The sequence below is a fragment of the Rhipicephalus sanguineus genome, chromosome 6, assembly GCF_013339695.2.
Source record: "Rhipicephalus sanguineus isolate Rsan-2018 chromosome 6, BIME_Rsan_1.4, whole genome shotgun sequence".
Taxonomy (NCBI): domain Eukaryota; kingdom Metazoa; phylum Arthropoda; class Arachnida; order Ixodida; family Ixodidae; genus Rhipicephalus; species Rhipicephalus sanguineus.
The window spans coordinates 159600043-159627511 of NC_051181.1; the positions used below are offsets into that span (position 1 = coordinate 159600043).

At 42.1% G+C, this 27469-nt stretch overlaps 1 protein-coding gene across 1 annotated transcript in view; it reads left to right on the forward strand.

Annotated features, from left to right (window-relative positions):
* LOC119396910 (inositol 1,4,5-trisphosphate receptor type 1) overlaps positions 1 to 27469 on the forward strand; it is a 78300-nt gene that overhangs the window by 39802 nt on the left and 11029 nt on the right. Inside the window, exons 26-38 of the mRNA XM_037664287.2 lie at positions 884 to 1040; positions 2313 to 2441; positions 3284 to 3404; positions 4908 to 5065; positions 5596 to 5898; positions 9038 to 9085; positions 11552 to 11884; positions 12404 to 12605; positions 15280 to 15405; positions 21235 to 21368; positions 21867 to 22067; positions 23521 to 23631; positions 24631 to 24999. Of these exons, the coding sequence (XP_037520215.1) occupies positions 884 to 1040; positions 2313 to 2441; positions 3284 to 3404; positions 4908 to 5065; positions 5596 to 5898; positions 9038 to 9085; positions 11552 to 11884; positions 12404 to 12605; positions 15280 to 15405; positions 21235 to 21368; positions 21867 to 22067; positions 23521 to 23631; positions 24631 to 24999 (2392 nt within the window). The remainder of the gene's footprint in view (positions 1 to 883; positions 1041 to 2312; positions 2442 to 3283; positions 3405 to 4907; positions 5066 to 5595; positions 5899 to 9037; positions 9086 to 11551; positions 11885 to 12403; positions 12606 to 15279; positions 15406 to 21234; positions 21369 to 21866; positions 22068 to 23520; positions 23632 to 24630; positions 25000 to 27469) is intronic.

The window sequence follows — 27469 nt, forward strand, 5'->3', positions numbered from 1 at the left end:
AAATACCTTTCTGTAGTGAATTATTTTACCCGATAACAAAGTATATAGGTTCTTATAATGGGAGGATTTTTTTCACTGGACTCTATTTAGCATCTGCTGCTGGCGACCAGCACATAGTGCTGATAAAGAAGACAGAGTGTCACTTGGACAAAGTATTAAGCTGGAAAAGGAACTGAATTGGAATGAAGCTCCTAGCTATGGATTTATTATTATGTGCTGTATATTTCCCAAGTTGGCCAAGCTAAGGTGACATATCACAATACCGTAAATAGCGACATAAATTAATGTTGGCCTTAATTGTAAGAACTACAGTTTTTTTTTTTTTTTTAAACCTTGGCCACTGTGGTGATACGGAGGTTAAAGTGCTTGGCTGCTTACTCAAAAGATGCGGATTTGATCCTGGCTGCGGTGGTTGCATTTTCGATGGAGGTAAAATGTTGAGGCCTGTGTACTGTGCGATTTCAGTGCACATTAAGAACTCCAGGTGGTTGAAATTTCCGGAGCCCTCTGCTACAGTGTGGCTCATAATCATATCGTGGTTCTGGCGCATAATACCCTCAAAATTATTATTTCTTTTGAAAACCTTCCCCTAACTCATTTGAAGTTACTAATTGTTTAGACCAAGATACCACTTTCAATTTCTTTGTTATATAGTGGTTGTAGTTTTGGAGCACTTTAGTGTGTTTTTTGCATGTTTGATTGATTATTGACGTTTGTGTCGAGAGAGAAACCGCACCAGTTGTTTTATGTGGTGAGTTTATAACATGAGTGCAGTTCACTTGAAGACACTAATATACCTAAACCAATGCCAGGCTTGCATGACTAGTTGTAACTTTGTGCCAGATTGTTTTCAGCTCTAACACAATGCATGCCTTGTGTGCAGGGTTGTATCACACCCCGACTGTCTTCCTGAGGTCAAAGATGCCTACATCAACTTCCTTTCACACTGTTTCATTGACACGGAGGTGGAAATGAAGGAAATTTACGCATCTCACCACATATGGACGCTTTTCGACAACTTTCTTGTCGATGTGGCCATGGCATGTATTATCCTTTTGCGCATGCTGATTTTCCACACATGCATTGGAGTGTTGTGCAAGCATAATGTAATGTTTTGCTGTGCTGCCTCAAGTTTAGTGCTGTGTTTTTTTTAAATCAATGTATGCACTAAGCTACAGATCTTTACTAAAGCGAAAGACAGCATCTTAATTACCCAACTGCAAACTTTTGACCCAACTCAAAATGGGGATTGAGAGGTGGAAACACACTGTAAGATCAAAGATGGATCGGGGTAAAATGTTGGGTAAGGGGGCGGCTGGCTCACATTCCAATAGGTGGATCTATCTTTGTCGAAAGCATGACTAGTTTTGTTGACTTCAGCTTAGTACAAAATTGCCACTTGGTTTGGCAAATTCAAAGTGGGAGCATGTTCATATGTGTGTATCCTGCTGGTATACTCGTAGAATTTTTCTTATTCAATATGTTTTTGTTACAACAAAATTACTTTTCTATCACTAGCGCAACCAAAGTGTTTTACACCCTTTGGGGTTTCGTTAAACCCCAACAATTATCAATTACCCTTTGGGGCTTACTTGTCCTTGAGCAATAATAATTTATCTTGCGTACATTTTCTTTCTAATGCTCTGCACTCATTGCTTCCCTGTCAGGGATGCCATGTCATGCTGTTACGCATATGCCACTCGTGGCTTGGAGGCACTGAAGGTGTAACTGGAGAGGAAATGGATGTGAAATAGACAATTAATATTAGAGGCAACATTACCCTCATAGGATGCAAATACTTCTTCAAGCATACAGTGCAAATTTTACGTGAGTTGCAAGACCTGCTAGACAGTTTTCCTGCACTGGTTATTGATGTTACAGTGGAGGTGCAACCTGTTAGCGCAAGAATTGTTAGGTGCTGTGTGTAGCGTCTGCAGATGCACACATACACTGTTGGCTTCTGAAGATACCTGCATAACACGGCTGGACCCTTTTTGTCTGCTTCAGATTGTATTGTTTCCTATAGCACAGTTGCGAGTTGCTTCAAGCATGCGGTGCAGGCTTCTGCAAAAGCCGAACTAGCCACCCTAACTGGATGTGTAAAATACTACCTTGCAGATAACAATTGCAGCAAAGGCAAGACTCGCTGCCATTGTGCAGTATGACTTGCAGTGCAGGAAAGCTGCCTTAAAGCTTTGCAACTTGTCTATTATATGTATTTTTTTGCTGGTTTATGCATCTATCACTGTTGTTACTCACCTGTTGCATGTGCAGAGAGGTAATACTGGAATATTTACTGCTCACTGTCATAGGTCTGCAATGCCACACACGACAGACGTCATGCTGACCAGCAATTGGAGAACTACGTCACGAATACGGTCATGAACATAATTACCACTTTCTTCAACTCTCCTTTTTCGGAACAAAGTGCCACTGTGCAGGTGAGACTTTGCAACTGTGAAACACTTGATGGTACTGTGGTAGGAGGTTGTTACATTTTGCAAATTTTCACAGAGATACGTAAGTTAAAGTACCTGATGTTTTTCTCTTTTTACAGCCTGTTCTGGTAAAACTTATCTTATTATAATTTCTTTTGAAATCGGAAAGTTCTTGTCGGATGGCACTTGTGCATTGGCAGCCAGGTTGCTTAGCCTTGCGTGAACACAGCTTCAGTGAAATGTTTCTAGTATTTTCACATAGGCTGTTGTTGAGATAACAAAATTGATGATTTAGCATGACGCTGTGCTTGTGCTTCTGAAACCTGGACATTACTGAAGTCTAAGATAAAGGCATGACTTTGGCGCAAGTTTCTGCTTTGACCTACATAATTACTATGAAAATAAAATTAGTCAATATTAATTTTATGCTCGAGGCCATTAATAGGGGTTGGTGTAGTAATCATCTTACATAACACTACGGTTTGTATTGGTCATCTCACCATACTGTATGTTTCCAACTCTTGTGCAGAATGAAAACATTTGACAAAATTAACTGTTTATGGGCTGCTAACTTCTTTGATGTGCTGTTTTACTTAAGGTTAAGCATATTCTACTTAGCGTTAAATTGGACATGTCCCATGAAAGTAGAACTGTGGTAGCTTGACCGTAAATGTACACGGAACAATTTTAGAAGTGCTGCAGCCTAACATTTTGTTCACTGTGCTTATCTATTTTCCTCTCAACATGCTGCTTTTACAACTAGGGACAAGTAAGTGATTTGACAATCGTGACTGAGGGCCCCGCCTGCGAGCAGATCTTTCAGTGAAAATTTATTTTCTCTTTAGACTCACCAGCCAGTATTTGTGCGGCTCCTCCAGTCAGCTTTTCGATTATCCACCTGCACGTGGCTTTCACTTCAACAGCGAATGAACGTTGAAGGTTGCATACGCACCCTGGCTGAAATAGGTTAGCACTGGTTTCTGCTTATCTTATTTACTAGTTACGTTCCCATTCTTTTGATTTGTTGCTGGCAACTTACATTTGGCATGGCGAGTAGTTTTGAGTGAATATGCACAGCATTGAGCAAGAAATTGTTTGTTGACAGATGGCTAGTCTATTAAACCACTGCATACTTAATGGTGAAATGAAATAACACTATTGCAAAGTAAAACATTTTGGCCCGGGCTCATGCTGTGCTCGTGGCTTCAATCCCAGGTCCCACCTGGACCTGTGGCTGTATGAGTGACTGTATGAGATATGCAAAGTAAAATTAATTTTATTTTGCATGTCTCCATGCATGTGGTAAATGTAAATTAATGTTTGTGTGAGTAACTTGGGCACAGCTTGGCTTGGTGACCAGCTACTGCTGTGACTAACTGTGTGTCTTTTAGCAGCTTTCATTGGTAGAAAAAAGGAAAATATAATTTTATTGAATTTCATTCAAGAGACTTGCATTACTCTAAATTGGACAGAAGTATCGGGATGTTTGCAGCGCTGTATTTACATCATGCACATCTCTGTTTTGGCTTTCATTTGCTATGGATGTGTGTAAGATTTTGTAACCTTGTTAAAGACATGCATTTAAGTAGTAACAGGGAAATATAAATAATAATAGAACAGAACTATGGCTTGTAGTACAGAAGACAGCTGCTAATGTCTGTCGATTCTGAAAGGGAAAATTGGCATCCACCCATCTTTAGCGTAAAGTGAGAGCCTTCTGCTAGCCCCCTGGTTGGCTCAATTGGTAGGGTGAATGCCCTGGAAAGGTGTTGGTCTAGGGTTTAATCCCCAGATCAGGATGAATTTTTCATCAACTAGGAAGCTTTACTCTCTGAGAAATTCATATGGATTTCCTCGTGTAGCTTTGTGCTACAAATGGATGGATGCTAGTTTTGTCTTTCATAGCCCTTCACCTTGCAGGATTTTACAGAACTAACTTGTGTATTGATTCTATGGACTATTACCCTTTTGCTTCTTATGGTTGCATGTGTTTCAGCTTTGTTTTCTTGTGAATCATTGTCAAAGGCTTACAGTGCCAAAGCACAAGTTGTAAGAATTAGAATGAATAAATTGTTACTAAATGACATTCCATGTGTATGGACAGGATCATGTAGTTACATGGGACCAATCCTTTTAACAAGCTAAACTGCAGAAAGTGAACAGTGAAATGTGGCAGCATGTTGTCATTGGATCCATAGGTGCAATGAGCTGGCTCTACTGTGGTCTCTCATTAAAGCTGGACGGCAGTGACAACATGGTAACGGTGGTTACCAAGAATTTTACACTTTCATGCTTTTTAGGTGTTTTAAGAATGGTTAGATTGGAGCAAGTTTGCCGCAGAAAGCTTATTAGCCACTGGTGAAATGGGGGCAGACATAAATCTAATCATGCCGACTGTCTCTACTGTCCCTTTGATGTGCGAGCTAGTACTTGAGTGCTTGCTACACAGTCACATTGCTTTGCCTGCAGCTAAGAGCCGTGGCATTGCTATTCCCGTCGACCTCGAGACTCAAGTGACAGCCATGTTTGACAAAACTGCCCTGATCAGCAAACACACGCGTGCCTGGCTTTCTTCTGCTCGGGCGCCAAAGCGTGAGCCTGTGGAACCATCACCACAGAGGCCTAATGTATGTATTGTCTGGGTTCAAACTGGCGCTTTATGATGGATCTCGTACAACTACACTAAAACAACACTTCATGATCTTTTTGTAGGTTTTATGCACAATGGCAGGATTTATATCATGTTAAGCTTGAAAGACTTTATTTGGGCTGGCCAACTTTAAAGTCAACAAGAATAATGTTTACTACACCCAATTTTAATGCTAGAGGCCCGTGCACTAGATTTAGATGCACGTTAAAGAACCCCAGATGGTCAAAATTTACGGTACCCTCCACTGTGGCATCCCTCATAATCATATCGCGGTTTTTGGACATAAAACCCCAACAATTACTAATTATTATTGCCCAAATTTAATGCTTTGCTAGAAAGCTGCCTCACCTTGTTACACTGTCTCCTTATGTGCTAATGAAAGGCTTTCAATGAGACAGTGGGCAGTAGACTAGCCTTACTGCTCTTCTAAGATTATTTCAGTTGTATGGCCAGAAGGAACTCTTGCTGCTGCTGGCCTTGAAGCACTGTGTTGTTGTCATCCTGCAGGATGTGTCACGCAGCCACCCAGGTGATCGGACAGTGATTGAGGTTCTGCAAGAGCTGGTGCTGGTGCTGGAAGAGCAGCTCAGGCCACTAGTACAGAGCGAGTTGTCAGTGCTGGTGGATGTTCTGCACGAGCCGCAGCGGCTGTTCCCTTCACGGCCCCAGGCACAGGCCCGCTGTGCCTCCTTCGTCTCCAAGCTGGTGCAACACACACAACGCCTGTTGCAGGAGCGGGAGGAGGGGCTTTGCGTGCGTGTCCTACAGACATTGCGTCAAATGATGGCTGACACAGAGCACGGAGAAAAGGTGTGTGTTGGCTCTCTCCTTGCTCTTTAATATCCGCTGTGGGATTTGTTTTGCTACGAATGTGAGATGTTTGCTGAGGAAGAACAAACCTGTCTGTGCTGGCCACATGCTGAAAGGAGTTTTAAAATGGAAAAATACTCGTGCTCTTGGGTCTAGGTGCACGTTAATGGGGCACTGAAGAGAAACAGGAACTCAAACTTTGATGATATTACGATTACAGTTGTGCCATTATTACTGTGAATGGAGCTTTAATATGAGAGAAAATAGCAAAAAGCTGAAGGACAGGTGCTCACGCCCCTTAGAACTTCTTGTGCTAGATTAGATATTGGTGATGTTGGAGATCACAAACGAAGTCCTGCTGCAATTGGTCGAGAGCTATTCATCACTGTACATAAAAACTCTAGATGAAATGCACCTGTACGTAAACAGCACTGGGCAACTGTATGCCTAGTCTTCGATCGATGAAAACAAGGCTTCGCTTGCCGTCAACGCAGCCGGCGATCTGCTGACGGAGACACCTGCCACATGAGTAAGAAGGATGATTTCACTTTTGAGGGAAGTTGCTGAAATGCAGTCCTGCTTCCCTGGCAAGATCTTCGTTGCAAGTTTCAGCGTCGGCAACGACATGCACCACGGCGAACACAGAAGCAGTGGCCAGGCCATTTACACGCGCGGAGATGGCTCTCTCTGATTCACTGAGGGCAATCAAATCGGTGACGACAACACTGCTTCAGTGCCAAATCTGGGTTGAGAGAAATTCAGGAAGAAATATTTGGTCCTTAATGACTAATTTCCCCACTAATAAGTCATCTTTCTGCATCGAACAAAAACTGCATGCATTCCTGAAGGCCCCTCTTTCTTTCCAGCTCAACTTCCTATGCCCCTTCAAGGAATCCCCGTTGTCTGAAATTAATGCGAAGTCTTTCACTACTGCATTCCTCACAACCAACTGTTCTCATTTCAGGACATTAAACCCTATTATTTTTAAAGATGCTTAATTAGTGCCCATTATGCAAAGTGACCTACAGAAATCTGATGGGAAAAAAAAGAAAAAAAAAAGAAAGGAGGGGGTGGGGGTGCAGTAGGAAGCACTTGTCGGTAAGCACTATTAGACAAGCTATCCAGTCAATAGCAAGATTTTTCGGTAGCCCTCCTCCTTGTATCACAGTGCTCTGCGGTGTGCTCGGTAGCAGCTCCAAGATGTGACTGTTACTGTCAGATGCTGGGATCGGAAGAAATTCTGTCTGCCATCAGCACAGGGTGGGTGTTGGGTAGTGGCACTTGGGATGTTAATGTTACATAGCAACTGGTACAGATGCAGACTGCCATAAAAGTGGAGCTATTCTCATGCAAATAGCCATATTCCTTGTTTGTTGAGGTTTTCAGTGCAGCACTGGTCTTGTCCACTTTATTCTTGGGCAAGTATTGAAAGTGTGTGCCTGCAAATAAGAACCAGGCATGTTTTAGAAGAAATTCACTACTAGACAATCTTCAGATGTGTTGAGAAAACAACTTCTAGCTTTTACAATTTGCTCTTCCACTGTCATTCTGTGACTGCACTGCGGGTTTAGCCTGCACATGCTAAAGATGGTTGTCTTTCCTTCCTTGCTTTGATATTCCAGCCTTTTCTACTTCTATGTGACATTTTTAACTGCATCTACTGCCGCATGCCTGTCCTGCCTGTGGGGACACATCTTTACCTTATGTTCTGTGACTCAGTCATTTTATCAGCTGCTTTAGGATATTTTGTACATTGTCATTTGTTCCGTAAATTGTTGGAAAAAACAACTCATGTTTTCATTAACTAGGCTTTGCATCTATGCTCGTAAGCGGCCACTTTGGCACAGACTTAATATTTCATCTTTGCTCCCAATAGTAAATCACCGCTAATGAAAGATAATTTTGTGTTGGCATTAGTCTTAAAAACGATGTCAAATAAACGTTTTTCAACCTCAGTATTCAGCACTTTGAATTATTTGCAATGTGTTGTACAGGCTTGCTATGTTAGACTTGAGTAGAGTATATTTATATAGCTCCAGGAATAACGAAAGGTGGTGTACTGCTTGATTTCAAAGTTGGAGCTTTTTACTGCTATCTTTTGCAAAAGCTGGATTGCCATTGCATTTAATTCTGCTGTATCCCAGGTCAACACACATGTCCTGATTTGAGCTGCAGTTCAAACCTTGTACTTTGCTGATTGTGGGTGAAGATTTCATGTTCACCGTGGTTTTGCTAGCTAGCGCAAGGCATTCTCAGTCTTCAGCTTCCATGTTCTGCCCATGTGCCCTTGAGTCTGTTCTTCATCGTTGTGCTCTGCAGCGACTGCTCCTCTGCGAATTGTGTGCAAGTTAAGCCTTTTCATTTTCTTCTCTGTGCAGCTGCATTAATTCTTGCCTCAGCTTCCAAATGAGTCACTGTTGCCTCTTTGCATACCAAGCATTGCACAGCTATTGCGGCATGTCAAGATGAACTTCATTATTGCCTACGTAACCATTTCACAACTTTTGGTAATTTTATTGATAGTATGTCACCACATTTTTATATAGTAAATGTAAAGGTGCAGTTATGTGATTCAAATCAAACAGAGAACACTTGAGGCATTACATATCATTTTGACTCGGTGGCTGGCATTCTGCTGCTGATCACGACGTCATGCGTTTGACCCCTAGTGACAGTGGCTGCATTACAATTCAGACAGAATGAAAGAGTGCTCGTGCATCATTATTTTTCCACCTGCTACAAAGCCACAGGAGCTGATGACTCCATAACATTTCTCTATTGCTTTGCTATGTTAAACTCAGCTACACTCTATCTTTAGACAGTGGCATGCAACTTGCTGCGCTTGGTATGCAAGTGACGGTTTGTGCACTCCTCATAAGAAGGAGCATTGCCACCTTTTGCAAAGCTCCATCTTTTTTTCTCATTGCTGTGCTTTTATGGTTTTGGTGGTTCCTGTTGCTTAGCCCATTAATGTGTTCCCCCTTCCCCCTTTGTGGTGGATCTCCTTTGAGTGGATATGGGGAGGGGGAGCCATCTCCCCTTGCTGGGAGGGCCCTCCCCTCCCTGTGCTCACGCTGCACTAACCGCCTCAGCTCTCTGTCTTCCTGTGCTGCCGCTGCCACCTGTGGACTGCCATCAGGTTGATGCCAGCTTGCTCACTCAGAGAGAAATCTCTGACCTCGCACGGGTGAGGCTCTTTTGTTATTTCTCTTCCCCCTGCCTTCACTTCCCTATGGATCTACTTGTGCTCTTGATGCATCTATCCTGTTGGCAGTGTTATGTGTTGTGTTCTCATACAATGCTGCTGTTTACACACTTGCGGCCAGTTTGTGAATTGCTGTGTACCAAGTCAAGAGCAGCTGGGTGAGGTTTTTCATCATGACCATGTGCTTCAGCAAGAAACTGCAATTAGTGCAGTTTTCAGGAAATATGAACAAGAATTTTGAACACGAATTCATGGTTGGCAACCAGCCTCAAGAATTGGTGCAAGAGTCTGTCTAGGTCAATTACTAACGGGGGAGCCTTCTCATGAAAAGGAAATTCGCTGAATAAAAACAGGCTGGTGTTCATACAGCAGGCATTTCCAAATCGTGACCGTTGGCTTACACTGTTATTAAAGTGAGAAGGGTACAATCATTGCATTCTGCCAGTACTAACATATGAGGCAGATAACAGTGAAACTCAGAAACTGTGCAGCATGCAATAGAACAGAAAATGATATGCATAAGATTAAGAGACAGGAAGACTGCAAAGTGGATCAGTGCAGATGTGGGTAGGTGATATTCTAATGGACATAATAAAAAATGGAGCAAGGTAGGCTGCATATTGCATGTGACAGATAACCAGTGGTCACTTGAAGTGACTGAATATGTACAGGTGTCCCAAAAGTAAAAACGGAGCACGCAAGCAGATGTGCAGCAGATAGCGAGAGTGCGTCGGCACATTTGGCTGACCCATCCCGATATTCTGATGCTTGCCTTACAGCCGGCTCGAATAAAGCTGCGCTGCTACCATTACTGCTCCTCAGGGGAGGCTTTCAATGCTTTATGTATTTGTTTGCCCACGTCGTGACGAACTCTTTGGAGGCATGCACTTTCTGCATCGCCAAGAACGCTGCCACTTTCACCCCTGACGAGCAGTGATGGTAGTAGCACGGCTTCGCTTGAGCTGGCGATAAGGCGAGCATCAAAACATCGGAATGGGTCAGCCGGATATACCAATTCACTCTTGCTATCTGCAGTGCATCTTCTGATAGAGTGCGCTGGCGTACAGTTTCAGCCCGTTTGGCCACAGCTCGCATGCTCCGTTTTACTTTTGGAGCACCTATGTGCAACTGAGGATGGCATAAAGTTAGTTGGGCAATCAAATGATAAAGTTTGCAGGCATGAAATGGGATTGGCATGCGCAAGACAAGGTAAATTGGAAATCATTGGAAGAGGCTTTCATCTTGCAATGGACAGATAATCGGGGTGTCCCAGCTAACTACAGCCAGAGTTTAAAAATATACCAATACACTCTACAACTACGTGACCAAATGAATCTTGCCGACTACTGCATGAAGTAAGTGTGCTATTTATTGTGTTCTGCTTTATTGCCTAGTTAGGCAAGATTAATTCACCAACTTCTAAAGTAACGAAGCTGGAAAAAGTTTCAATTCTCCAGGTCTTAAATATTGCATGTATTTTAACTTTTGATGTGAAATTGAGGATGTGCAAGTGCCAAATATTTGAGAAAATTAGAATGGTAAATAATCAAAATGTTTCTGTGCAATCAACGCGTGAATTCAGTTATGTTTTTGACCTGGCTAGATGCATCTAACTCTTACAGCAGTGCATAAAACTATGCTTTTACGAATATCTGTCGTTTTCGAATATTCTATCGAATATTGACATTTGGTGTTCGCTTTGGCTCGAATTTTAGTATTCGAAGTTTCCAAGATTATTCAATGTTTACTTTTCCTCTGCATGATTCGCCTGAAAAGAGGGTTTCATGTTTCAATGCAGTGGAGTCTGCGCTGCCGTGAAACGACCTTTGACCTGCACTTCGCGCTGCCATGCAGCCACCTCGAGAAGTTTGCATATTACCAACACTTCAGATGATTTTTTTTTAAAGATTTAGAGCAGATTGTACATACAAGCTGTTAGTACATTTAAAACTTCCCGTGTTTCACCACATAGAGTCAAGCTATATGAACCAGCTACTTGCCCTAGCATCAATTTCCAAACTGTATTTTACAACACAGTGATTTAATATACTAATTCATTACCTACAGCCTCAATTACAACAGAAAAGGAAAAATATTCGCTTGTATAACCCGCAGAAATAACAGCATATTTATTTGAATAACAATAATATCTGAATAACAAAATTTGATAATAAACTGGTTTGTACCTCACTGTTTTCTTCTTGGCAAGTAAAGAACCAACTTTATACGTATTTATCAATGTCAGGCACTTGTATCAAGGTGATATGCAAATCCCACTATTGGAACTATTCACTTTAATATTATTTCACGCTAATTACTATATCCTTTGATTTTGCTTCTAGCCAAAAAGTTGATATTTGCATAGCCTAATGTGACAAAAGCCTCTAGCACAGCTTTTAGACATTTCTGGGGCCGAACAGTCTTACTCACTTGGACTATGATGTGCAGGGTGAAGCACTGCGGCAGAGCCTTCTTGTGCGTTATTTGGGCACACCACCTAAGCAGCCGCAGCCTAAGCGTGGCTCGACGGAAGGCTCACAGCCGCAGCAGCAGCAGCAGCAACAACAGCCGCAGCAGCCGCAACAGCAGCAGTCGCATCAGCCCCAAACACCCCTTGGTCGTCCACACAGTCCACTGGCTGATGTCCAGAACCAGCTTGATCGCGAGGGGGCCTCAGACCTTGTAGTGGAGCTGATTATGATGAGCCCCAGCCTGGCCATCTTCCTTGAGAGTGTCGAGCTTGGCATTGCCCTCCTGCGTGGTGGAAACCCTGTCATACAGGTCGGATTGTTGTGCCTGCTGCAATAGTGCGTATTCTTGCAGGCAATAAAGAGTAAGCAGTGGTACTGCATTGTATGTGGGCTACCTAGGTTTTCTTAGAACTAGCCATCATGTGGTTACTCGTAGTGCAGGGTGTTGTTGCTCAGCAATGAACTGTAATTGTCTGACGAGACCAGGTCACATAATAGACCAGAACGAAGCACTGTCAGAACAAGGAAATGGAGCCAGAGGTACAACTTCAGTTGTCGCATGTCTAAGACCTCCGTGCAGAGTATGTTAGGATGTCATTCCTGAATTGTCGGCTTACTGTTTCAAGTTTCTGTCATATTTTCATAGAAACATGCAGCCCCACCTCTAAACGCGGCCTTTAACAGTGCTCTGCTGGGTTCAGAAGAATATCTGCACAGTTTTCAGACGATGTGGACGTACTATATCTTTCTTCTCTGTGTGTTGTGTTCTCATAAGGGTTCTGAGCGTGCAGTAATGCATTGTACTATATTTTTGTATTCTAATGCACAGAGGTCCATGCATGCAAAGTTGACTACCGGCAACAATGCGGAGAAGTTCTTCAAGGTATTTTTTGACAAAATGAAGGCAGCACAACAAGAGATAAAGTCCACTGTCACTGTCAGCACATCCGACATGGCTGCCCGAGCGACCTCGGAAGAGAAAGACCTGGTGCGCAAGGACAACCTTCGGGAATCTCGCAGCCGCTCTCGAGGTATGCGACATGGTAAACTTACTCTCCACGTAGGCTGAAATTGAAGTTGATTGTTATTGTTGGAGCAATGCTGTGTCTCATTTTTTTCTTTAACTCTGGTTTTTATAAAGTCTCACAGTCTATTATGTCTCATACTGTTCTGATAGCTGCCTCTTTACATGGCTTCAGGCAAACCAGCATGATTGTACTACTTATGCTATGGCTGTGGAGCTGGCTGCATTCCCTACTTCATTGCCTTCTTACCTTGTTGATTTGATTTCATGGTGACATTAGTTCTTCTTAAGGAATGAACTTCTCATGATATTGAGATGGCGAGAAGAAAGTTACTTTTTGTAATGTTCAGGTTGCATAAAAATTAAGGCTTATTATAACGTAAATTTTATTTAAAGCTCACTTTGGGTCTCAATTGATATCCATGTTGATTTTTTTTTTTCAACATTCATGTTGCGCTATGGCCAATAATATGAATGTATATACATAATTCATGTTTATTCTGTTCGCATAACAGGTATTGACTAATATAAGATAGATATGTAGTCCCACCTCTAAACGCGACCTTTAACAGTGCTCTGCTGGGTTCAGAAGAATATCTGCACAGTTTTCAGTCGATGTGGATGTACTATATCTTTCTTCTCTGTGTGTTGTGTTCTCATAAGGGTTCTGAGCGTGCAGTAATGCATTGTACTATATTTTTGTATTCTAATGCACAGAGGTCCATGCATGCAAATTTGACTACCGGCAACAATGCGGAGAAGTTCTTCAAGGTATTTTTTGACAAAATGAAGGCAGCACAACAAGAGATAAAGTCCACTGTCACTGATATGTGATTGTGATTGTGATTAGTGATTTCTCCATTTGAATGCATACTCGCGATAAAAATGACTTTTAATGTTAACCCTTTGAGGGTCGAATTTTTTCGCGAAATGCAGTCCAAAAATGTGTCATTTTTTTATTGCTGAAATAAATTCTTCAGATGATTCTGTCAGCAAAAATTTTCTAAAATTTTTTTGCGTGACCGTAAAGTGAAAAAAAATTATTTTTGTTGTTACATACACATGGTTTATTCATAGTAACATCAAGCAAAATCCTAAAAAAAACACTTACACGATTCTTATAAATAAAAATTATGCATTGTATGAAACATAGCTCACAGAAATACAAAAATAAGCACACCAGAGTACTTTTCCGGTAAAAAATGTTTGTGCTCCCTAAAACAGGAAGCGCAACCACTGCGGCGTCGTTTGTGTAATTTAGCATTGCACGGAAACAGATCTAATTGCGCCCCGAGGAGCAATAAACGAGAGAGACAAGCGGTTACCCTTTGAGAGATTAAAAACCAGACAGCCATCAGCTTTGCAGGCGCGAGAAGCGATAACCACCCAAAGGACGAAACCGAAACCAGCCGCACTGCGTGCGCGCTTTCTGATGCACAAGTGGAAGCCGCCGCGCCTCTTCGGAAAGGGGGAAAAAAAAACGGAGAGAAATTAACGGAGAGACATCGGTGCATGAAAAACATTCCCTGTATTCCCGAAGCGTGGCAGCACCTTCTAAGCAAGAGGAATGATAAAAAAAGGCGCGCGTTTTAAACCAGCCACACCGCGAGCGCGCCGCTTTGCCAAGCAAAAAAAAAAAAAAAAGAAACAGAGAGACATCAGTGCATGAAAAAAATTCCACGTATTTCCAAATTGTGGCAGCACATGCCAAGCAACAGATGTTATCAAAAAAGGCGCGCATTTTAAACATACAGGCTATGTCGTACATGTACGGCGAAAACCTTCAAAGGGTTATATAGAATGCCGAGTATTTTTCTTTATGACATGGAAGCAAGGAGAATATGTAAAAATGTGATCTGCTGCCTTGCCATCTTAATCGTATTGCTGCTCAAAAGAGTGGAAACTGTATTGCAATCGCTTCAATGCTGTCACTGCACTCGCAGCAGCCCAGTAACATTTTTGAAAGCATGTTCTGCATGCAGGCTTTATGATAATAAAATTAGGCAATGGTGTGCTCTGGTGCTGTTGTCATAAGTGATGAAGCATGGTGTCGAGAGTAGAAGCTACCAAAATAATTTGATAACGCTAACGGCCCTCTACGATTGTCTTGCCCACGCCTGTAGAGGTCTGTAGAGAATACTCCACAGTGACCTATGTCAAGTTGATCCTCTGATATCCACCAAGTATTGCTCAAAAGTGGAACTAAATGTATTACTTGCTCTGGACGTTATGAATTCAGACATAAAGAAGGCCATAAATGAACATTAATTAATGTTACTTAGCCTTTGCTCAATTTTCAAGAGTTGCAGCTCTGCATATAATATATTGCTATACTGACCGTTGAATATCTTGGAAGCAGAAGATCAAACGCGTAGAAAACTGGGTATGGTGGTGTTGATTCATGGCTACAGGAAGCATGAATAACAAGGATTAAAAAGTAAAAGCAAGGAAAAAAAACAAGCATTTTGATAAGATCAAGATGTAGTTGGAAGTTCAATGCTTGTCCTGTTACAAATTTTAGTTACCATAGTAGAGCTATTTTTTTATATGTAATTAGATGTGCTTCTTTTTTTATCTTGTTTGCTTTCTCTGTTCTCATTATTTGTGCTGTCTGTGGCCTCACAAGTTGGTAGGGCATGCACTGTCTGAAATCTGAATGATTGTGTTTGTTGCTCTTACAGGAGCGAAGGGGAGCCTAGTGGTGTCTGAAGAGCTGCGTGCCCAGTTAGAGGATGCAGCACAGGTCACGGGAAAAGCCTATGCCCATGTGCGATCTACAGTGGGTGGTCTCAGTAGCGACGCTGTTGGTAAGCATGTCTGTATAAAGAGTCAAACGAATTTCTGCTCTTTGATACTTGTATGGTCTTAACAAATATGTCACGTCCTCTAAAGCTTTTAGAGATAAGTTATTATTAGAGCTGTGCGAATAGCAAAATTTTGGGTGCGAAGCGAATTCGAATAATAAAGATTGAATGCGAATCGAATCGAATAATTTCGAATAATTTTCGAATATTTCTCAAACATTTTTCGAATAATTCGAAGTGAAATTACAGAAAAAGTTGCAGAGAATTCCTAAGTATGTTCTTGTGAGATAGCAACATGAAAGTGTTTCTTTTCGCTTGGTTGATGAAGCGCTGGTGGGGTCATGTTTCATAGTTGCCTTTCTTATCAAGAATGAGGCAATGTAGAGGCCGAATTGTATTTATGTACATGATTTGGTGCAACCAAAGTGTTGCCGACAACACTTTACACGTGATAGGCAGAGATGCCATTTCCTCAGCCTCTCCTTTTCTTTCAACTTCTGTGGAAGGCCAACTGATGTGGCAGACAAGGGTGTGCTGCCTTCAAGTCCGGAGTTCCAGATCTGCCTCGTATACACGTCGATATATAAGAACATCTGAAATTTTGGATGCTAAAAAGCTTCGGCGTCCAATTTTTAGGACTTCCTGCCCAAATTTCAGGTCCAAAACAGCATTCATTGAGCCCCCAGCCCTGCCACATCTTTCATCTCCATATTGGAACCAGCGTTTTCTTGAGTTAATACATTTGCGACCTTAGCGGTGCTTGAAAGGCAGCTTTGCCGCAATACGGGGGTGTGTTGAGGTGAAGCATATTGAAAATATAGGGACCACTTCCAAACGGACGTCGACTGTTTCTTGGCCAAGTTCGACCGTAACGGAGCTTGAAAGGCAGCTTTGCCGCAATACGGGGGTGTGAGGAGGTGAAGCATATTGAAAATCTAGGGACCACTTTTAATCGGACGTTGACTGTCTCTTGCCTAAGTTCGACCGTAACGGAGCTTGAAAGGCAGTTTTGCCGCAATACGAGAGTGTTATGAGGTGAAGCATATTGAAAATCTGAAGGGGTCACTTTCAACCGGACGTTGACTGCATTTGTCTTTGGGAAGTTCGAATAGTTCGAATAGTAAAATTTCACTGCGAATCGAATCGAATAGCAAACACTATTCGAAAAATATTCGAAATTTCGAATATTCGCACACCCCTAGTTATTATGCTTTTGCTGTAATTTGTCAGTGAACACTGCAGCACAAGTGAAGTGCTTGGGTAAAAAAAATAGGTTCATAACATATTCATGAAAAGTCAGTCAGTCAGTTTATTTTCCTTAAAGACCCCCGGTGGGGCTATTACATAAGAGGTGGGATGAACAATGCCAACCTACAAATAAGTTATTCCATATATATGTTATAACTATATACATATCCTCATATTATTACACACAGTTGTAATCACTTATATACAGATTAAACAAACATTCACGTGCATTAACACAAATAAATAACATTTAAATAAAAAATACTCAGAGGCTATTGGATTGAAGATGGTCAGTTACGTGTTGTGTAAATAATGATGGGCATGTGATGTTGACAATGGCAGAAGGGAGGTCGTTCCAGTCTGTCGCTGTGCGGAGAAAAAATGATGCTGAAAATGTTGATGTTCAAGCATATATTAATGAAACCTGCAGCAGGTGGCTTGTCCTGAGTGATACAGCATAGACCGCTTATAACGTAAGTCGCCGGAGTCTCGAATATCCACACTATAACCAAAACAATATTTTTGAAAGGCTGCACATGTGCAAAACATGACCAACAGGCAGCCGCGCGATTCGGACTATCAAGGCATGCGACTGGGATGTAAGTTTGCATCCACTTAGATTTTAAAATGTTGAACAGTTAGTGTCCGCGGACCTGTGGTGCCGACATAACAAATGCGGAAAAAAATACGCTGTAATGGGAAGTCACTGCGGTAACATACTCCGTGTGCGCGATGTCGAAAACGGTGGCGACCATGAACCATCACTCGAGTGTTGCACACGCACGCCCGCATTTTCGTTGGAGATATAAGTCACCCCTTCTAAATGTAACCACTGCAAAATGTTTCATTGACTTGGCACCAAACTGCAACTTCGCTAGTCCGCGGCCTTTACTGACATGGCAGCTAGCACTCGTTAGGCCTAGCGTGTGCGTTGCAACTTGGCATGCCGTCGTGAGAAGCTTGCCCAAGACAACACAGAGATTGGGTGTAGAAGACATTGCACTCGCTAGCTAAACCGAGGGCAGCACGCGTGAAACGAAGTTTCGGTTCGCGTTCTGGAGAACAACCGCGGCAAGAATCCTGAAAAAGTCTTCCAAGCTTGTAAGTCCGCCTGTTGGTGGTAAAGGCGAAAGCTCGATCATGTCTCAAAGCATTGTTACTTGCGGGGTAATCGAGGTCGCATGCACGATATCTGCGCTCTACGATGAAGCAACTATTTTACCGACTGAAAAGCGAAGAGACAAACAGTGGTAACGCGCACTTGATGTGAACGCAGGCCGCCCGTTCGTAACGGAGCTCGCATGACAAGTGGCCGAAGCAAACGAGGCAAAGGCTTCTCCATTGCCCACCCCCACCGCCACTCTTTTTCTCTCTCTCTCCCCCCCCCGCTCATTCGTTCAGCGTTCCTTCCTCCTTCATAACGCCATCTTCGCTCTCTCCCCGGTCAGCACATCTCCGCTGAGAAGTGTGCTCGCTCCCTCGCTACTCTGAGAACTTTCTGGCAGCCGCATTATAACCGATCTTTCATCTTGGGGGACTGTGTAATAAGCGATGTGCATGTACATGGAGTTCTACGGGAGAGAAACGGGTGTCAGAAAAAACCACATTATAGCCGGTCCTGCACTGTATGTGGTTACTTTGTAAATGGTCTGAGCTGTATGCGTGATGCGGGTTTGATGTAAGGTGGTTGACGTAGGTTAGAACTGTGAAACAATTTCTGGTAAAAACAGAATGCAGAGTGAGCGATGAAAGATTGGATAGTAATATTAATGACGTGATGCTGATGCCGTATGAGTATGAAGAGTGAATGAAGCGAGCAGCACGGTTTTGAACTGATTCAAGAGTGTTGATGAGATATGCTTGATGCATGTTCCAGATGGCTGATGCATATTTTAGCTTTGGTCGTACAAGTGATGTATAGGCACGTAATCTTACATGCTTCGGAGTGCTTCTGAGGTGACGTTTTAGAAAGCCTAAGGTTTTTGTTACATGCTGACATACGTCATTGGATACAGTGACACAGAGGTATTTATAGGAGTTAGTCGATTCCAGAGGCTTGCTGTTAATTGTGTACGGGAACTTGAGCGCATTAATGCTACACCATGTGAATGATATAGTTTTGCATTTGTTGTGTTTCACCATTGTTAACTGGTCTGAAGTATGGTGTGGTAGATAACGCAGTCATTGGCAAACATATATATATTACTGGATACATCCAAAGGTAAGTCGTTTATATAGATTAAAAATAGCAACGGGCCAAGAACGGACCCTTGGGGGTTTGCCTGACGTTACTGAACGGGAGTAGATAGGCGATTATTTACAATGACGTATTGTGATAGATTAGTAAGGAACTCTGTTATCAATTTTAGGATGGTGCGATGTAAATTTAGCTGGGAAAGTTTAGCAAGCAATCATTGGTGAGATCCTTTATCGAACGTTTTAGTGTAATCAAGAAGAAATGTGCCAGTCTGCACATTAGCGTCAAGGTTACTATGAATGTCATGTAAGAATGCTGCTAGCTGCGTTTCATACGATAACCCCTTGCGGAAGCCACATTGTGAAGGATGGAAAAACTGATTGTTGACAAGAAAATTTATTATGTGGGAGTAGATGACGTGCTCCGTGACTTTGCAGGGGACGATTCTTAGGGAGATGGGGTGGTAGTTGAGTGGAGAGTTTCTCTTACCTGATTTGTAGACTGGAATGACCTTCCTTATCTTCTAGTCAAGTGGAATGTTTTCTGAAGAAAGTGACTGTGAAAATATTAGGGCCAGAAAAAGTGAAGCGCTCTGTTTAACGTTTTTTAGGATTTTAGAATTAGTTGCATCCATGCCAGCAAAGGATGACAATTTCATTTTTTCTATTATGGTTAAAATTCTATTCACACAAAAATTGATTGCTGGCATTCCAGGATTACAATTAAAGCCAAGCGAAGGTAAGCGGGAATATATGTCTGATTCTTTAATAAAAATTGTAGCAAACGTAGTGTTGAACAGGTTCGCACAATTATCGTCAGTAATCGCTTCACCAGAATCATTGGTTAGTACAGTGTCATGTGATTTGTCAGCGATAAGCGTTTTCCAAAACTGTCTGGGATTAGTTTGTAAAAGCTTGAGAAGCCTGTGCTATAAAAGAAGTTCTTAGCTTGACGCAGGGCGGAAAGATAACTGCGATCAGCTTCACAATACCTGTCCCATGCATCTGGTTGACCTCTGAGTTTGGCAGATTGGAAAAGGCTTTTCTTTTTATTTTCAAGGTGTTTTAACTTTTTCATGAACCACGGTTTATGACAGGTGGTTGTGAAGCTGACTTTAGGTATGAATTTATCTGTTAGCTCTGTTAGCTCTGTCAGCTTATTGTTTATTTATTTATTTATTTCGTAATACCCTCCGGGCCAAAATGGAGGGGGGTGAAACATGATTTTCTTTACTCATACAATGTTAGCTAAAATATATAAACGTTGTGTACAAACAAAACAGGTAAGTTGGTATGTTCGTTATACAATGATAGCTAGTGCAGAATGTTGTTAAAGCATGTCCAATTCATATCTACAGTACGGTGATGTAAAGTGTTCTGAAAAATGGGAAAGAATGTGCCAAGACCATCGTTTATTGCCTCGTAATTACCTTTGTCATACAGATAAATAGTTTTCTTGCACGTTTCTCGTCTATGGAAGCCTCTACCTTAATAATTCAATGTAACTTCACCTTGCTGCCTTTCAGTGGCATAATCTGCTGACTAATCAGTTTTTACTCTCCATGGTAGCGTACCTTTCGAATAAGTTCTATTAGCACCACCTGTATTTCTTTGTTTCAAATTGTTTCTTCAAACTATTTCAAACTATTTCTTCAAATTGTTTGCTAATGTTTGTCTTGTTTGTATGCTAATCTGTTTCCGCACCTGCTAAGGGCCCTGCGACAGGATATGTTGGCAGACTATAGTTGGTTTAGGTTCCCGATACAATGTGTGTGTGTGTCATTTTTCCTTCCGTGTCCTTGTCTAGTCTTGTCGCACACACATACACAGTGCTGCATGTCTGTAGTTCTGTTCTAATCTGGTTGTGCTACACATTGTACCATAAGGTTGCAATATGTGTAAATATGTGAATAGGTTAGGTCCCATTGCCAGATCTGTTCTGGTGCCCTTGTTGCTTAATTTTTTTTTATTTTGCATCCTTGAAGTTTAGAGAAGTGCACTTATTTTGGATAAAGCACATAATTGACTTGTAGCTGTGATTGTTTGACTGCAATTCTGACTGTGCAGCTTGACTGCGATGTTTGACTGCGAACTGTTTTTGACTTTTGAATCTTTTCTATCGTGGGTAGAGTACAAAAGCCTTCAATGAGAACAGGATCACATGTGCGTGCTGAATGCGCCTGTGCAGTAGTAGTTGCACTAATTTTCTTTCTCTTTTGAGCTAGCAAACTGTAGGTGCGCTGTTTACTTGAGTCATATTACATGGGGGTGTTCTAGCATAAGAGAGTTAATCTCCTATAAGTTAGTCGACGTCTTAAACCTTCGTAGTTGATTAACTGTTGGTATAGTACTTTCATGCAGTCGTTTGGTGCACTTCTGTTTGAGCAGGCACCGGCCCTTTGTCTCCAACTGAGGAAAATGAACGGCCCCAAGAGCCACGCCTGGCACCCGAGGTGTTGGTCATGCAGCCAGTGTTACGTTTTCTTCAGCTGCTGTGCGAGAACCACAACCGAAGTCTGCAGGCATGTCTGCTTTGTTTGGCTCTACTGCATGAGCGGGCAATCTTTGTTGCTAGCAGCAGCGTTCTGGTGGCTAAAACCTTGAGTCGTTCAGATATTTGCCTGGGAAGACTGTCTTCTACAAAAGGCCAGTTTTGTAAAAGTCTGTTGCGTGGTTTAATTAATAAAGTATGCACATTGCGCATGTTTTTGATCTTGACCGGGCATTTGTGTCCTGTTCACATTCGATGCAGATGGTGCAAACATAATTGATATAAATTATGTTGATAATTGAAGAAATTATTTTAGTGAGGAAGAATGACATCTTGGCTGACTTTGGTACAAGGAAGGCGGAGATTTGTAAATTACCTACACACACTGTATCTGTCATCATTCTCTCACTGTGAAGTGTTCATAATTTTTGTTTCTTGCATTGATTAGTTTTTTGATATCAATCATTTTTCTGTACCGAGTTAGCTTTGGTTTTCATCCTTCAACTCTGGCTACCTTCTCTATGCACAGGATTTCTTGCGCAACCAGTGTAACAAGAACAACTACAACCTGGTGTCCGAGACGCTGCTGTTTCTGGACTGCATTTGTGGCAGCACCACGGGTGGCTTGGGCCTGCTTGGCCTCTACATCAACGAACACAATGTGGATCTTGTCAATCAGACCCTCGAGACTCTGACAGAATATTGCCAGGGCCCCTGCCATGAAAACCAGGTGATTTGTAAAAAATTGCAACTTGCAGTGGCAAATAGTACTTTTGAAAGCTAGATTTTGCTTTTCATATACAGTTGAGCCTAGATATATCAAAATTACATATTTGCTATGTCAAACAATTGTAACATCTCCTTGAGAATCCCATGTAAAAGTATAGCACTGCACAACGCATGTATCAAATTCCCTTACAGCTCCACATTCAATATATCAAATGTTGTGCTGCTGCAAGCGTGCTTCTACTAACTGGTGTCATCAGATATATTAAAGGGGTGCTGCAACACTTTTCCAAGTAACCACTGAATAGATTCATGAAAGGAGTTCATTGTGTCGCGAATCGACCGCCGCAAAAGTTTTTAGAATCCGTGAAGCATGAGCAGATTTACAGTGGTTTGTGGCTCACTGTAACTGCTTTCTCTCTTCTCTTGTCCCAACTAACGCGCTGGAAGCTAAGCAGGGAGGGATGGCATGGGGGAAAGAAGTCATGTCGTGCGTGTGTCGTGACCTTGAGCACTTTGTATTTATTATATTTTTTTCAAACGCGCAGCTTACTTTTAGTGTGATCGCGTGTGTGCGCGCATGTACGTGGTGGCCTCCCTTGGCAACCACGGTAACTATGCAGCCCATCATGCTCAAATCAGCCAATGGCCGTGAATTTGGGTGGTCATTTGGGTATATGGCATCATTTGTAGAAAGAAGAGGGAATGATTTCTAGCCGACTTTTTAAATTAATTGTAAATTCCAGGCCGCGTGCTGCACTATAATGTTTGGCTCGCGTGTTCTCAGGAGCCTCGACTACCAATCGGCATCGTTTTCTGACCATGCTGAAAAGGTGTTGCAGGGCCCCTTTAATCCCAACAAAACGTCACCATTTTGTTTAATGTACAAGATTTCCCAGTATTACTCTGTAGTCGTAATATTTTCTGTGTCATTGTGATGTTGAAAATGTATTACTCTATTGGTCACTGGTTATAATTAAGACAAAAGCTAATAATAACAATAATAATAATAATAATAATAATAATAATAATAATAATAATAATAATAATAATGATGATGATGATGATGATGATGATGATGATGATGATGATAACACAGCTGCTTCTAAGGGAAGCATTCTCTCAATGCATGTGGTAGGGATTATTGATATACTGAACCATTTAGCGATTCCTTTCAAGTTCAATATTTGGGTTCGTCTACATCAAGATCTGCTTTGGCTCACGTCTGTGTTCACTTGTCTTTGTATTGAGAAGTTGTTAAGCCAAATAAATTGCAAAATAACATGTGTTCATAGTTTGCAAAGTTCTTTAATAGCTACGCAGGGTACTGAGGTGTGTGTGCTTCAGTTACCACCTTTCTTGCTAATCTCTGGCCCTGTTGAGTTACGTACACATGCAGTCGTGGTGGATTAAAAATGCATTGCTGATACGATTGACTTTTTTTTCCTTGTTTATAGAACTGCATTGCCATGCATGAAAGCAATGGAATTGACATTATTATTGCCCTGGTTCTAAATGACATCAACCCACTTGGAAAGAAGCGCATGGATCTTGTCCTAGAACTGAAGGTAGTAAAACATACTGTGGTTTACATTCTTCTGCAGGCCTTCAGAACCCTTCGTTACAGATTAGACATAGCTTGAAAACTTTTCTTCCCGCTTTTCTTATAGTGCACCAGAAATTAGTGTGACCAGAAAGCAGAAGTTAAAGTGAAAGCTACATTTCATCAATTGTTACATTTGTTAAATTGTTCCTGTGAACTCACTCATAATCTGATCAAAATGTGAGTAATACCAGCTAAGGTAGACAAGTAGTTTGTGTGATGCTTTGTGGATCTTGCCAACATTGAATGTTTTACCTTCTAGCATATTGGATGAAGGAAGGCCTTTTGAATGTCACTAAAAATGAGAATTCTCTCTGTATTGTCATTGTGAACCTCGATGCCAAAGAGCAAGAGGTGCAGCTCGAGACCTGTGTTAATCTGCATGGCGAGAAGTTTATAATCAGATCCAGGATTGACTCCAGGATTAACTCTTGCGATAACAAAGAAAATGATGGTGGATTATGCCTAAAAGTGATCTCTATTTTGTCTGAACTGGGTTTGTATCATTGCTAGGAAGAATCTGCCTATTTCATTTGCCTGTGCTGCCCTCTGCCATTTTGATAGGGTTTTGGTCGGGGCTGGGACAACTGTTACTGCCAGAATGAAAGTCTCTGAAATCAAGAGCAGTTTCACAATGTTAGCGCTAGGGGAAGGGCGCATGCACCATGGCATCATGAAAAGGGCGGCTTATTAGAATTCAGTGGCCACAGATCACACTTGTTAATGAGTGCCATAGTTACTCTTGAAGTGTCATGGCCACATGGCAGCTTGAGTGTTCTACCAGCATGGTTTGAGGATTGTAAGTTGGTGAAGTGAGTGCTATCAGCAATCTCTTAGAAGCCTTATTCTAGTTAGTTCAAGTCATTGAACGTTTCAAATTGAACTTGCTCTTACGGCAGGCTGCAGCGATAGCCCTTTACAGAGTGGTGCAAGTATTATATGCTCTTGTTGTGCTTGGTTTCAGAACAACGCAAGCAAGCTGCTGCTGGCTATCATGGAGAGCCGAGGGGACAGTGAGAATGCTGAGCGCATCCTCTTCAACATGAGCCCCCGGCAGCTAGTGGAGGTGGCGTGCAATGCGTATCACCAGGACGAGGATGAAGACGAGGATGATGACGATGACGACGACACTGTTGGGGACAGTCGGGGTATGGGTGGGGGAGACGGGGTGGGTGTGTCTCCAAAGGAGGTGGGCCACAACATCTACATCTTATGCCATCAGCTAGCCCAGCACAATCGAGACCTGGCCGGTCTGCTCAAGCCACACGAGAGTGCCGATTGCAAGACAGCCCAGGCTCTGCAGTACTATGCCTCCCATACAGCACAGATTGAGGTGCAGTAGTTGAGCATTGATTTAAAGATTAATTTTCATGACTGCTAAGAATGCTGTAGTGAAGGACTCCAAATCTGTAGAACAATCTTAATCACCTGGTAAAGGAGTCTAAAAATTTAGTATTTGGTCATTTTTGGCATTCTGTCATGTTTGCAGTGTGGATCCCTTGTACTATTTATACTCCATGCATAGTACTGAACACAATCGTTGGCTGTATTAGAGCACGCTTTGTTCTCCTGAGCTTTGCCTCACATACATGTGTGGTACTAGTGTACGAGAGCAACTAAAGGTGAAGAGAGCTGTTGCCTTCTGTTCTTACACAATACAAAGACATACAGTTTGAAGTAAGGTCACATTCCTTAGCTGTTGGCTATAGTGTATCTGTAGAATACATTTTCTTGCATTTTGCCTCGTGAGTTGCCATTATATATATTGTAGCAGTATGTACATACTAGAGAGTTGTATCTTTAGTGGCCATGAGTTATTAGTAGAGCTGTGCGAATAGCAAAATTTTGGGTGCGAAGCGAATTCGAATATTGAAGTGTGAGTGCGAATCGAATCGAATATCTTTCGAATATTTCTTGAATAGTTCTAGAATATTTTTCGTATACTTCGAAGTGAAATTGCAGAAAAAAAAGATGGAGAGGATTCCTAACTATATTCTTATGAGACAGCAACATGGAAGTGTTTCTTTTCGCTAGGTTGAAGTGCAATGTAGAGGCCGAATTGTATTTATGTACATGATTTGGTGCAACCAAAGCGTTGCCAACAACACTTTACATGTCTTAGGCAAAGATGCCATTTCCTCAGCCTCTCCTCCTCTTTCAACTTCTGTGGAAGCCCAACTGATGTGGCAGATAAGGGTGTGCTTCCTCCAAGTACGGAGCTCCAAATCTGCCTCGTAGACATCGATATATAATATCTCAAATTTTGCATGCTAAAAAGCTTCGGCGTCCGATTTTTCGGACTTCCTGCTCAAATTTTAGGTCCAAAACAGCTTTAATTGAGCCCACACCTCTGCCACATCTTTCATCTCCATGTTGGAACCAGCGTTTTCTTGAGTTAATACTAGGGGTGTGCGAATATTCGAAATTTCGAATATTTTTCGAATAGTGTTTGCTATTCGATTCAATTCGCACTGAAATTTTACTATTCGAACTATTCGAACTTCCCAAAGACAAATGCAGTCAATGTCCGGTTGAAAGTGACCCCTTCAGATTTTCAATATGCTTCACCTCATCACACCCGCGTAATGCGGCAAAGCTGCCTTTCAAGCCCCGTTACGGTCGAACTTTGCCAAGAGGCAGTCAACGTCCAATTGGAAGTGGTCCCTAGATTTTCGGTATGCTTCACCTCCTCACACCCCCGTATTGCGGCAAAGCTGTCTTTCAAGCTCCGCCACGGTCGCAAATGTATTAACTCGATAAAACGCTGGTTCCAATATGGAGATGAAAGATGTGGCAGAGTTGGGGGCTCAATTAATGCTGTTTTGGACCTGAAATTTGGGCAGGAAGTCCGAAAAATCGGAAGCCGAAGCTTTTTAGCATCCAAAATTTCAGATGTTCTTATATACCGACGTCTACGAGGCAGATTTGGAACTCCGGACTTGAAGGGAGCACACCCTTGTCTGCCAGTTGGGCTTCCACAGAAGTTGAAAGAGGAGGAGAGGCTGAGAAAATGGCATCTTTGCCTATCACGTGTAAAGTGTTGTCGGCAACACTTTGGTTGCACCAAATCATGTACATAAATACAATTCGGCCTCTACATTGCCTCATTCTTGATAAGAAAGACAACTATGAAATATGACCCCACCAGCGCTTCATCAACCTAGCGAAAAGAAACACTTTCATGTTGCTATCTCACAAGAACATACTTAGGGATTCTCTGCAACTTCTTCTGTAAATTCACTTCGAATTATTCGAAAAATGTTTGAGAAATATTCGAAAATTATTCGAAAATTATTCGAAATTATTCGATTCGATTCGCACTCAATCTTTATTATTCGAATTCACTTCGCACCCAAAATTTTGCTATTCGCACAGCTCTAGTTAATACACTTGCGACCATAGCGGAGCTTGAAAGGCAGCTTTGCCGCAATACTGAGGTGTGATGAGGTGAAGCATATTGAAAATCCAGGGACCACTTACAATCGGACGTTGTCTTTTGGCCAAGTTCAACCGTAACGGAGCTTGAAAGGCAGCTTTGCCGCAATGCGGGAGTGTGATGAGGTGAAGCATATTGAAAATCCAGGGTCCACTTACAATTGGACGTTGTCTTTTGGCCAAGTTCAACCGTAACGGAGCTTGAAAGGCAGCTTTGCCGCAATGCGGGAGTGTGATGAGGTGAAGCATATTAAAGACCTGAAGGGGGCACTTTCAGTCAGACGTTGACTGTATTTGTTCTTGGGAAGTTCGAATAGTTCGAATAGTAAAACTGCAGTGCGAATCGAATCGAATAGCAAACACTATAC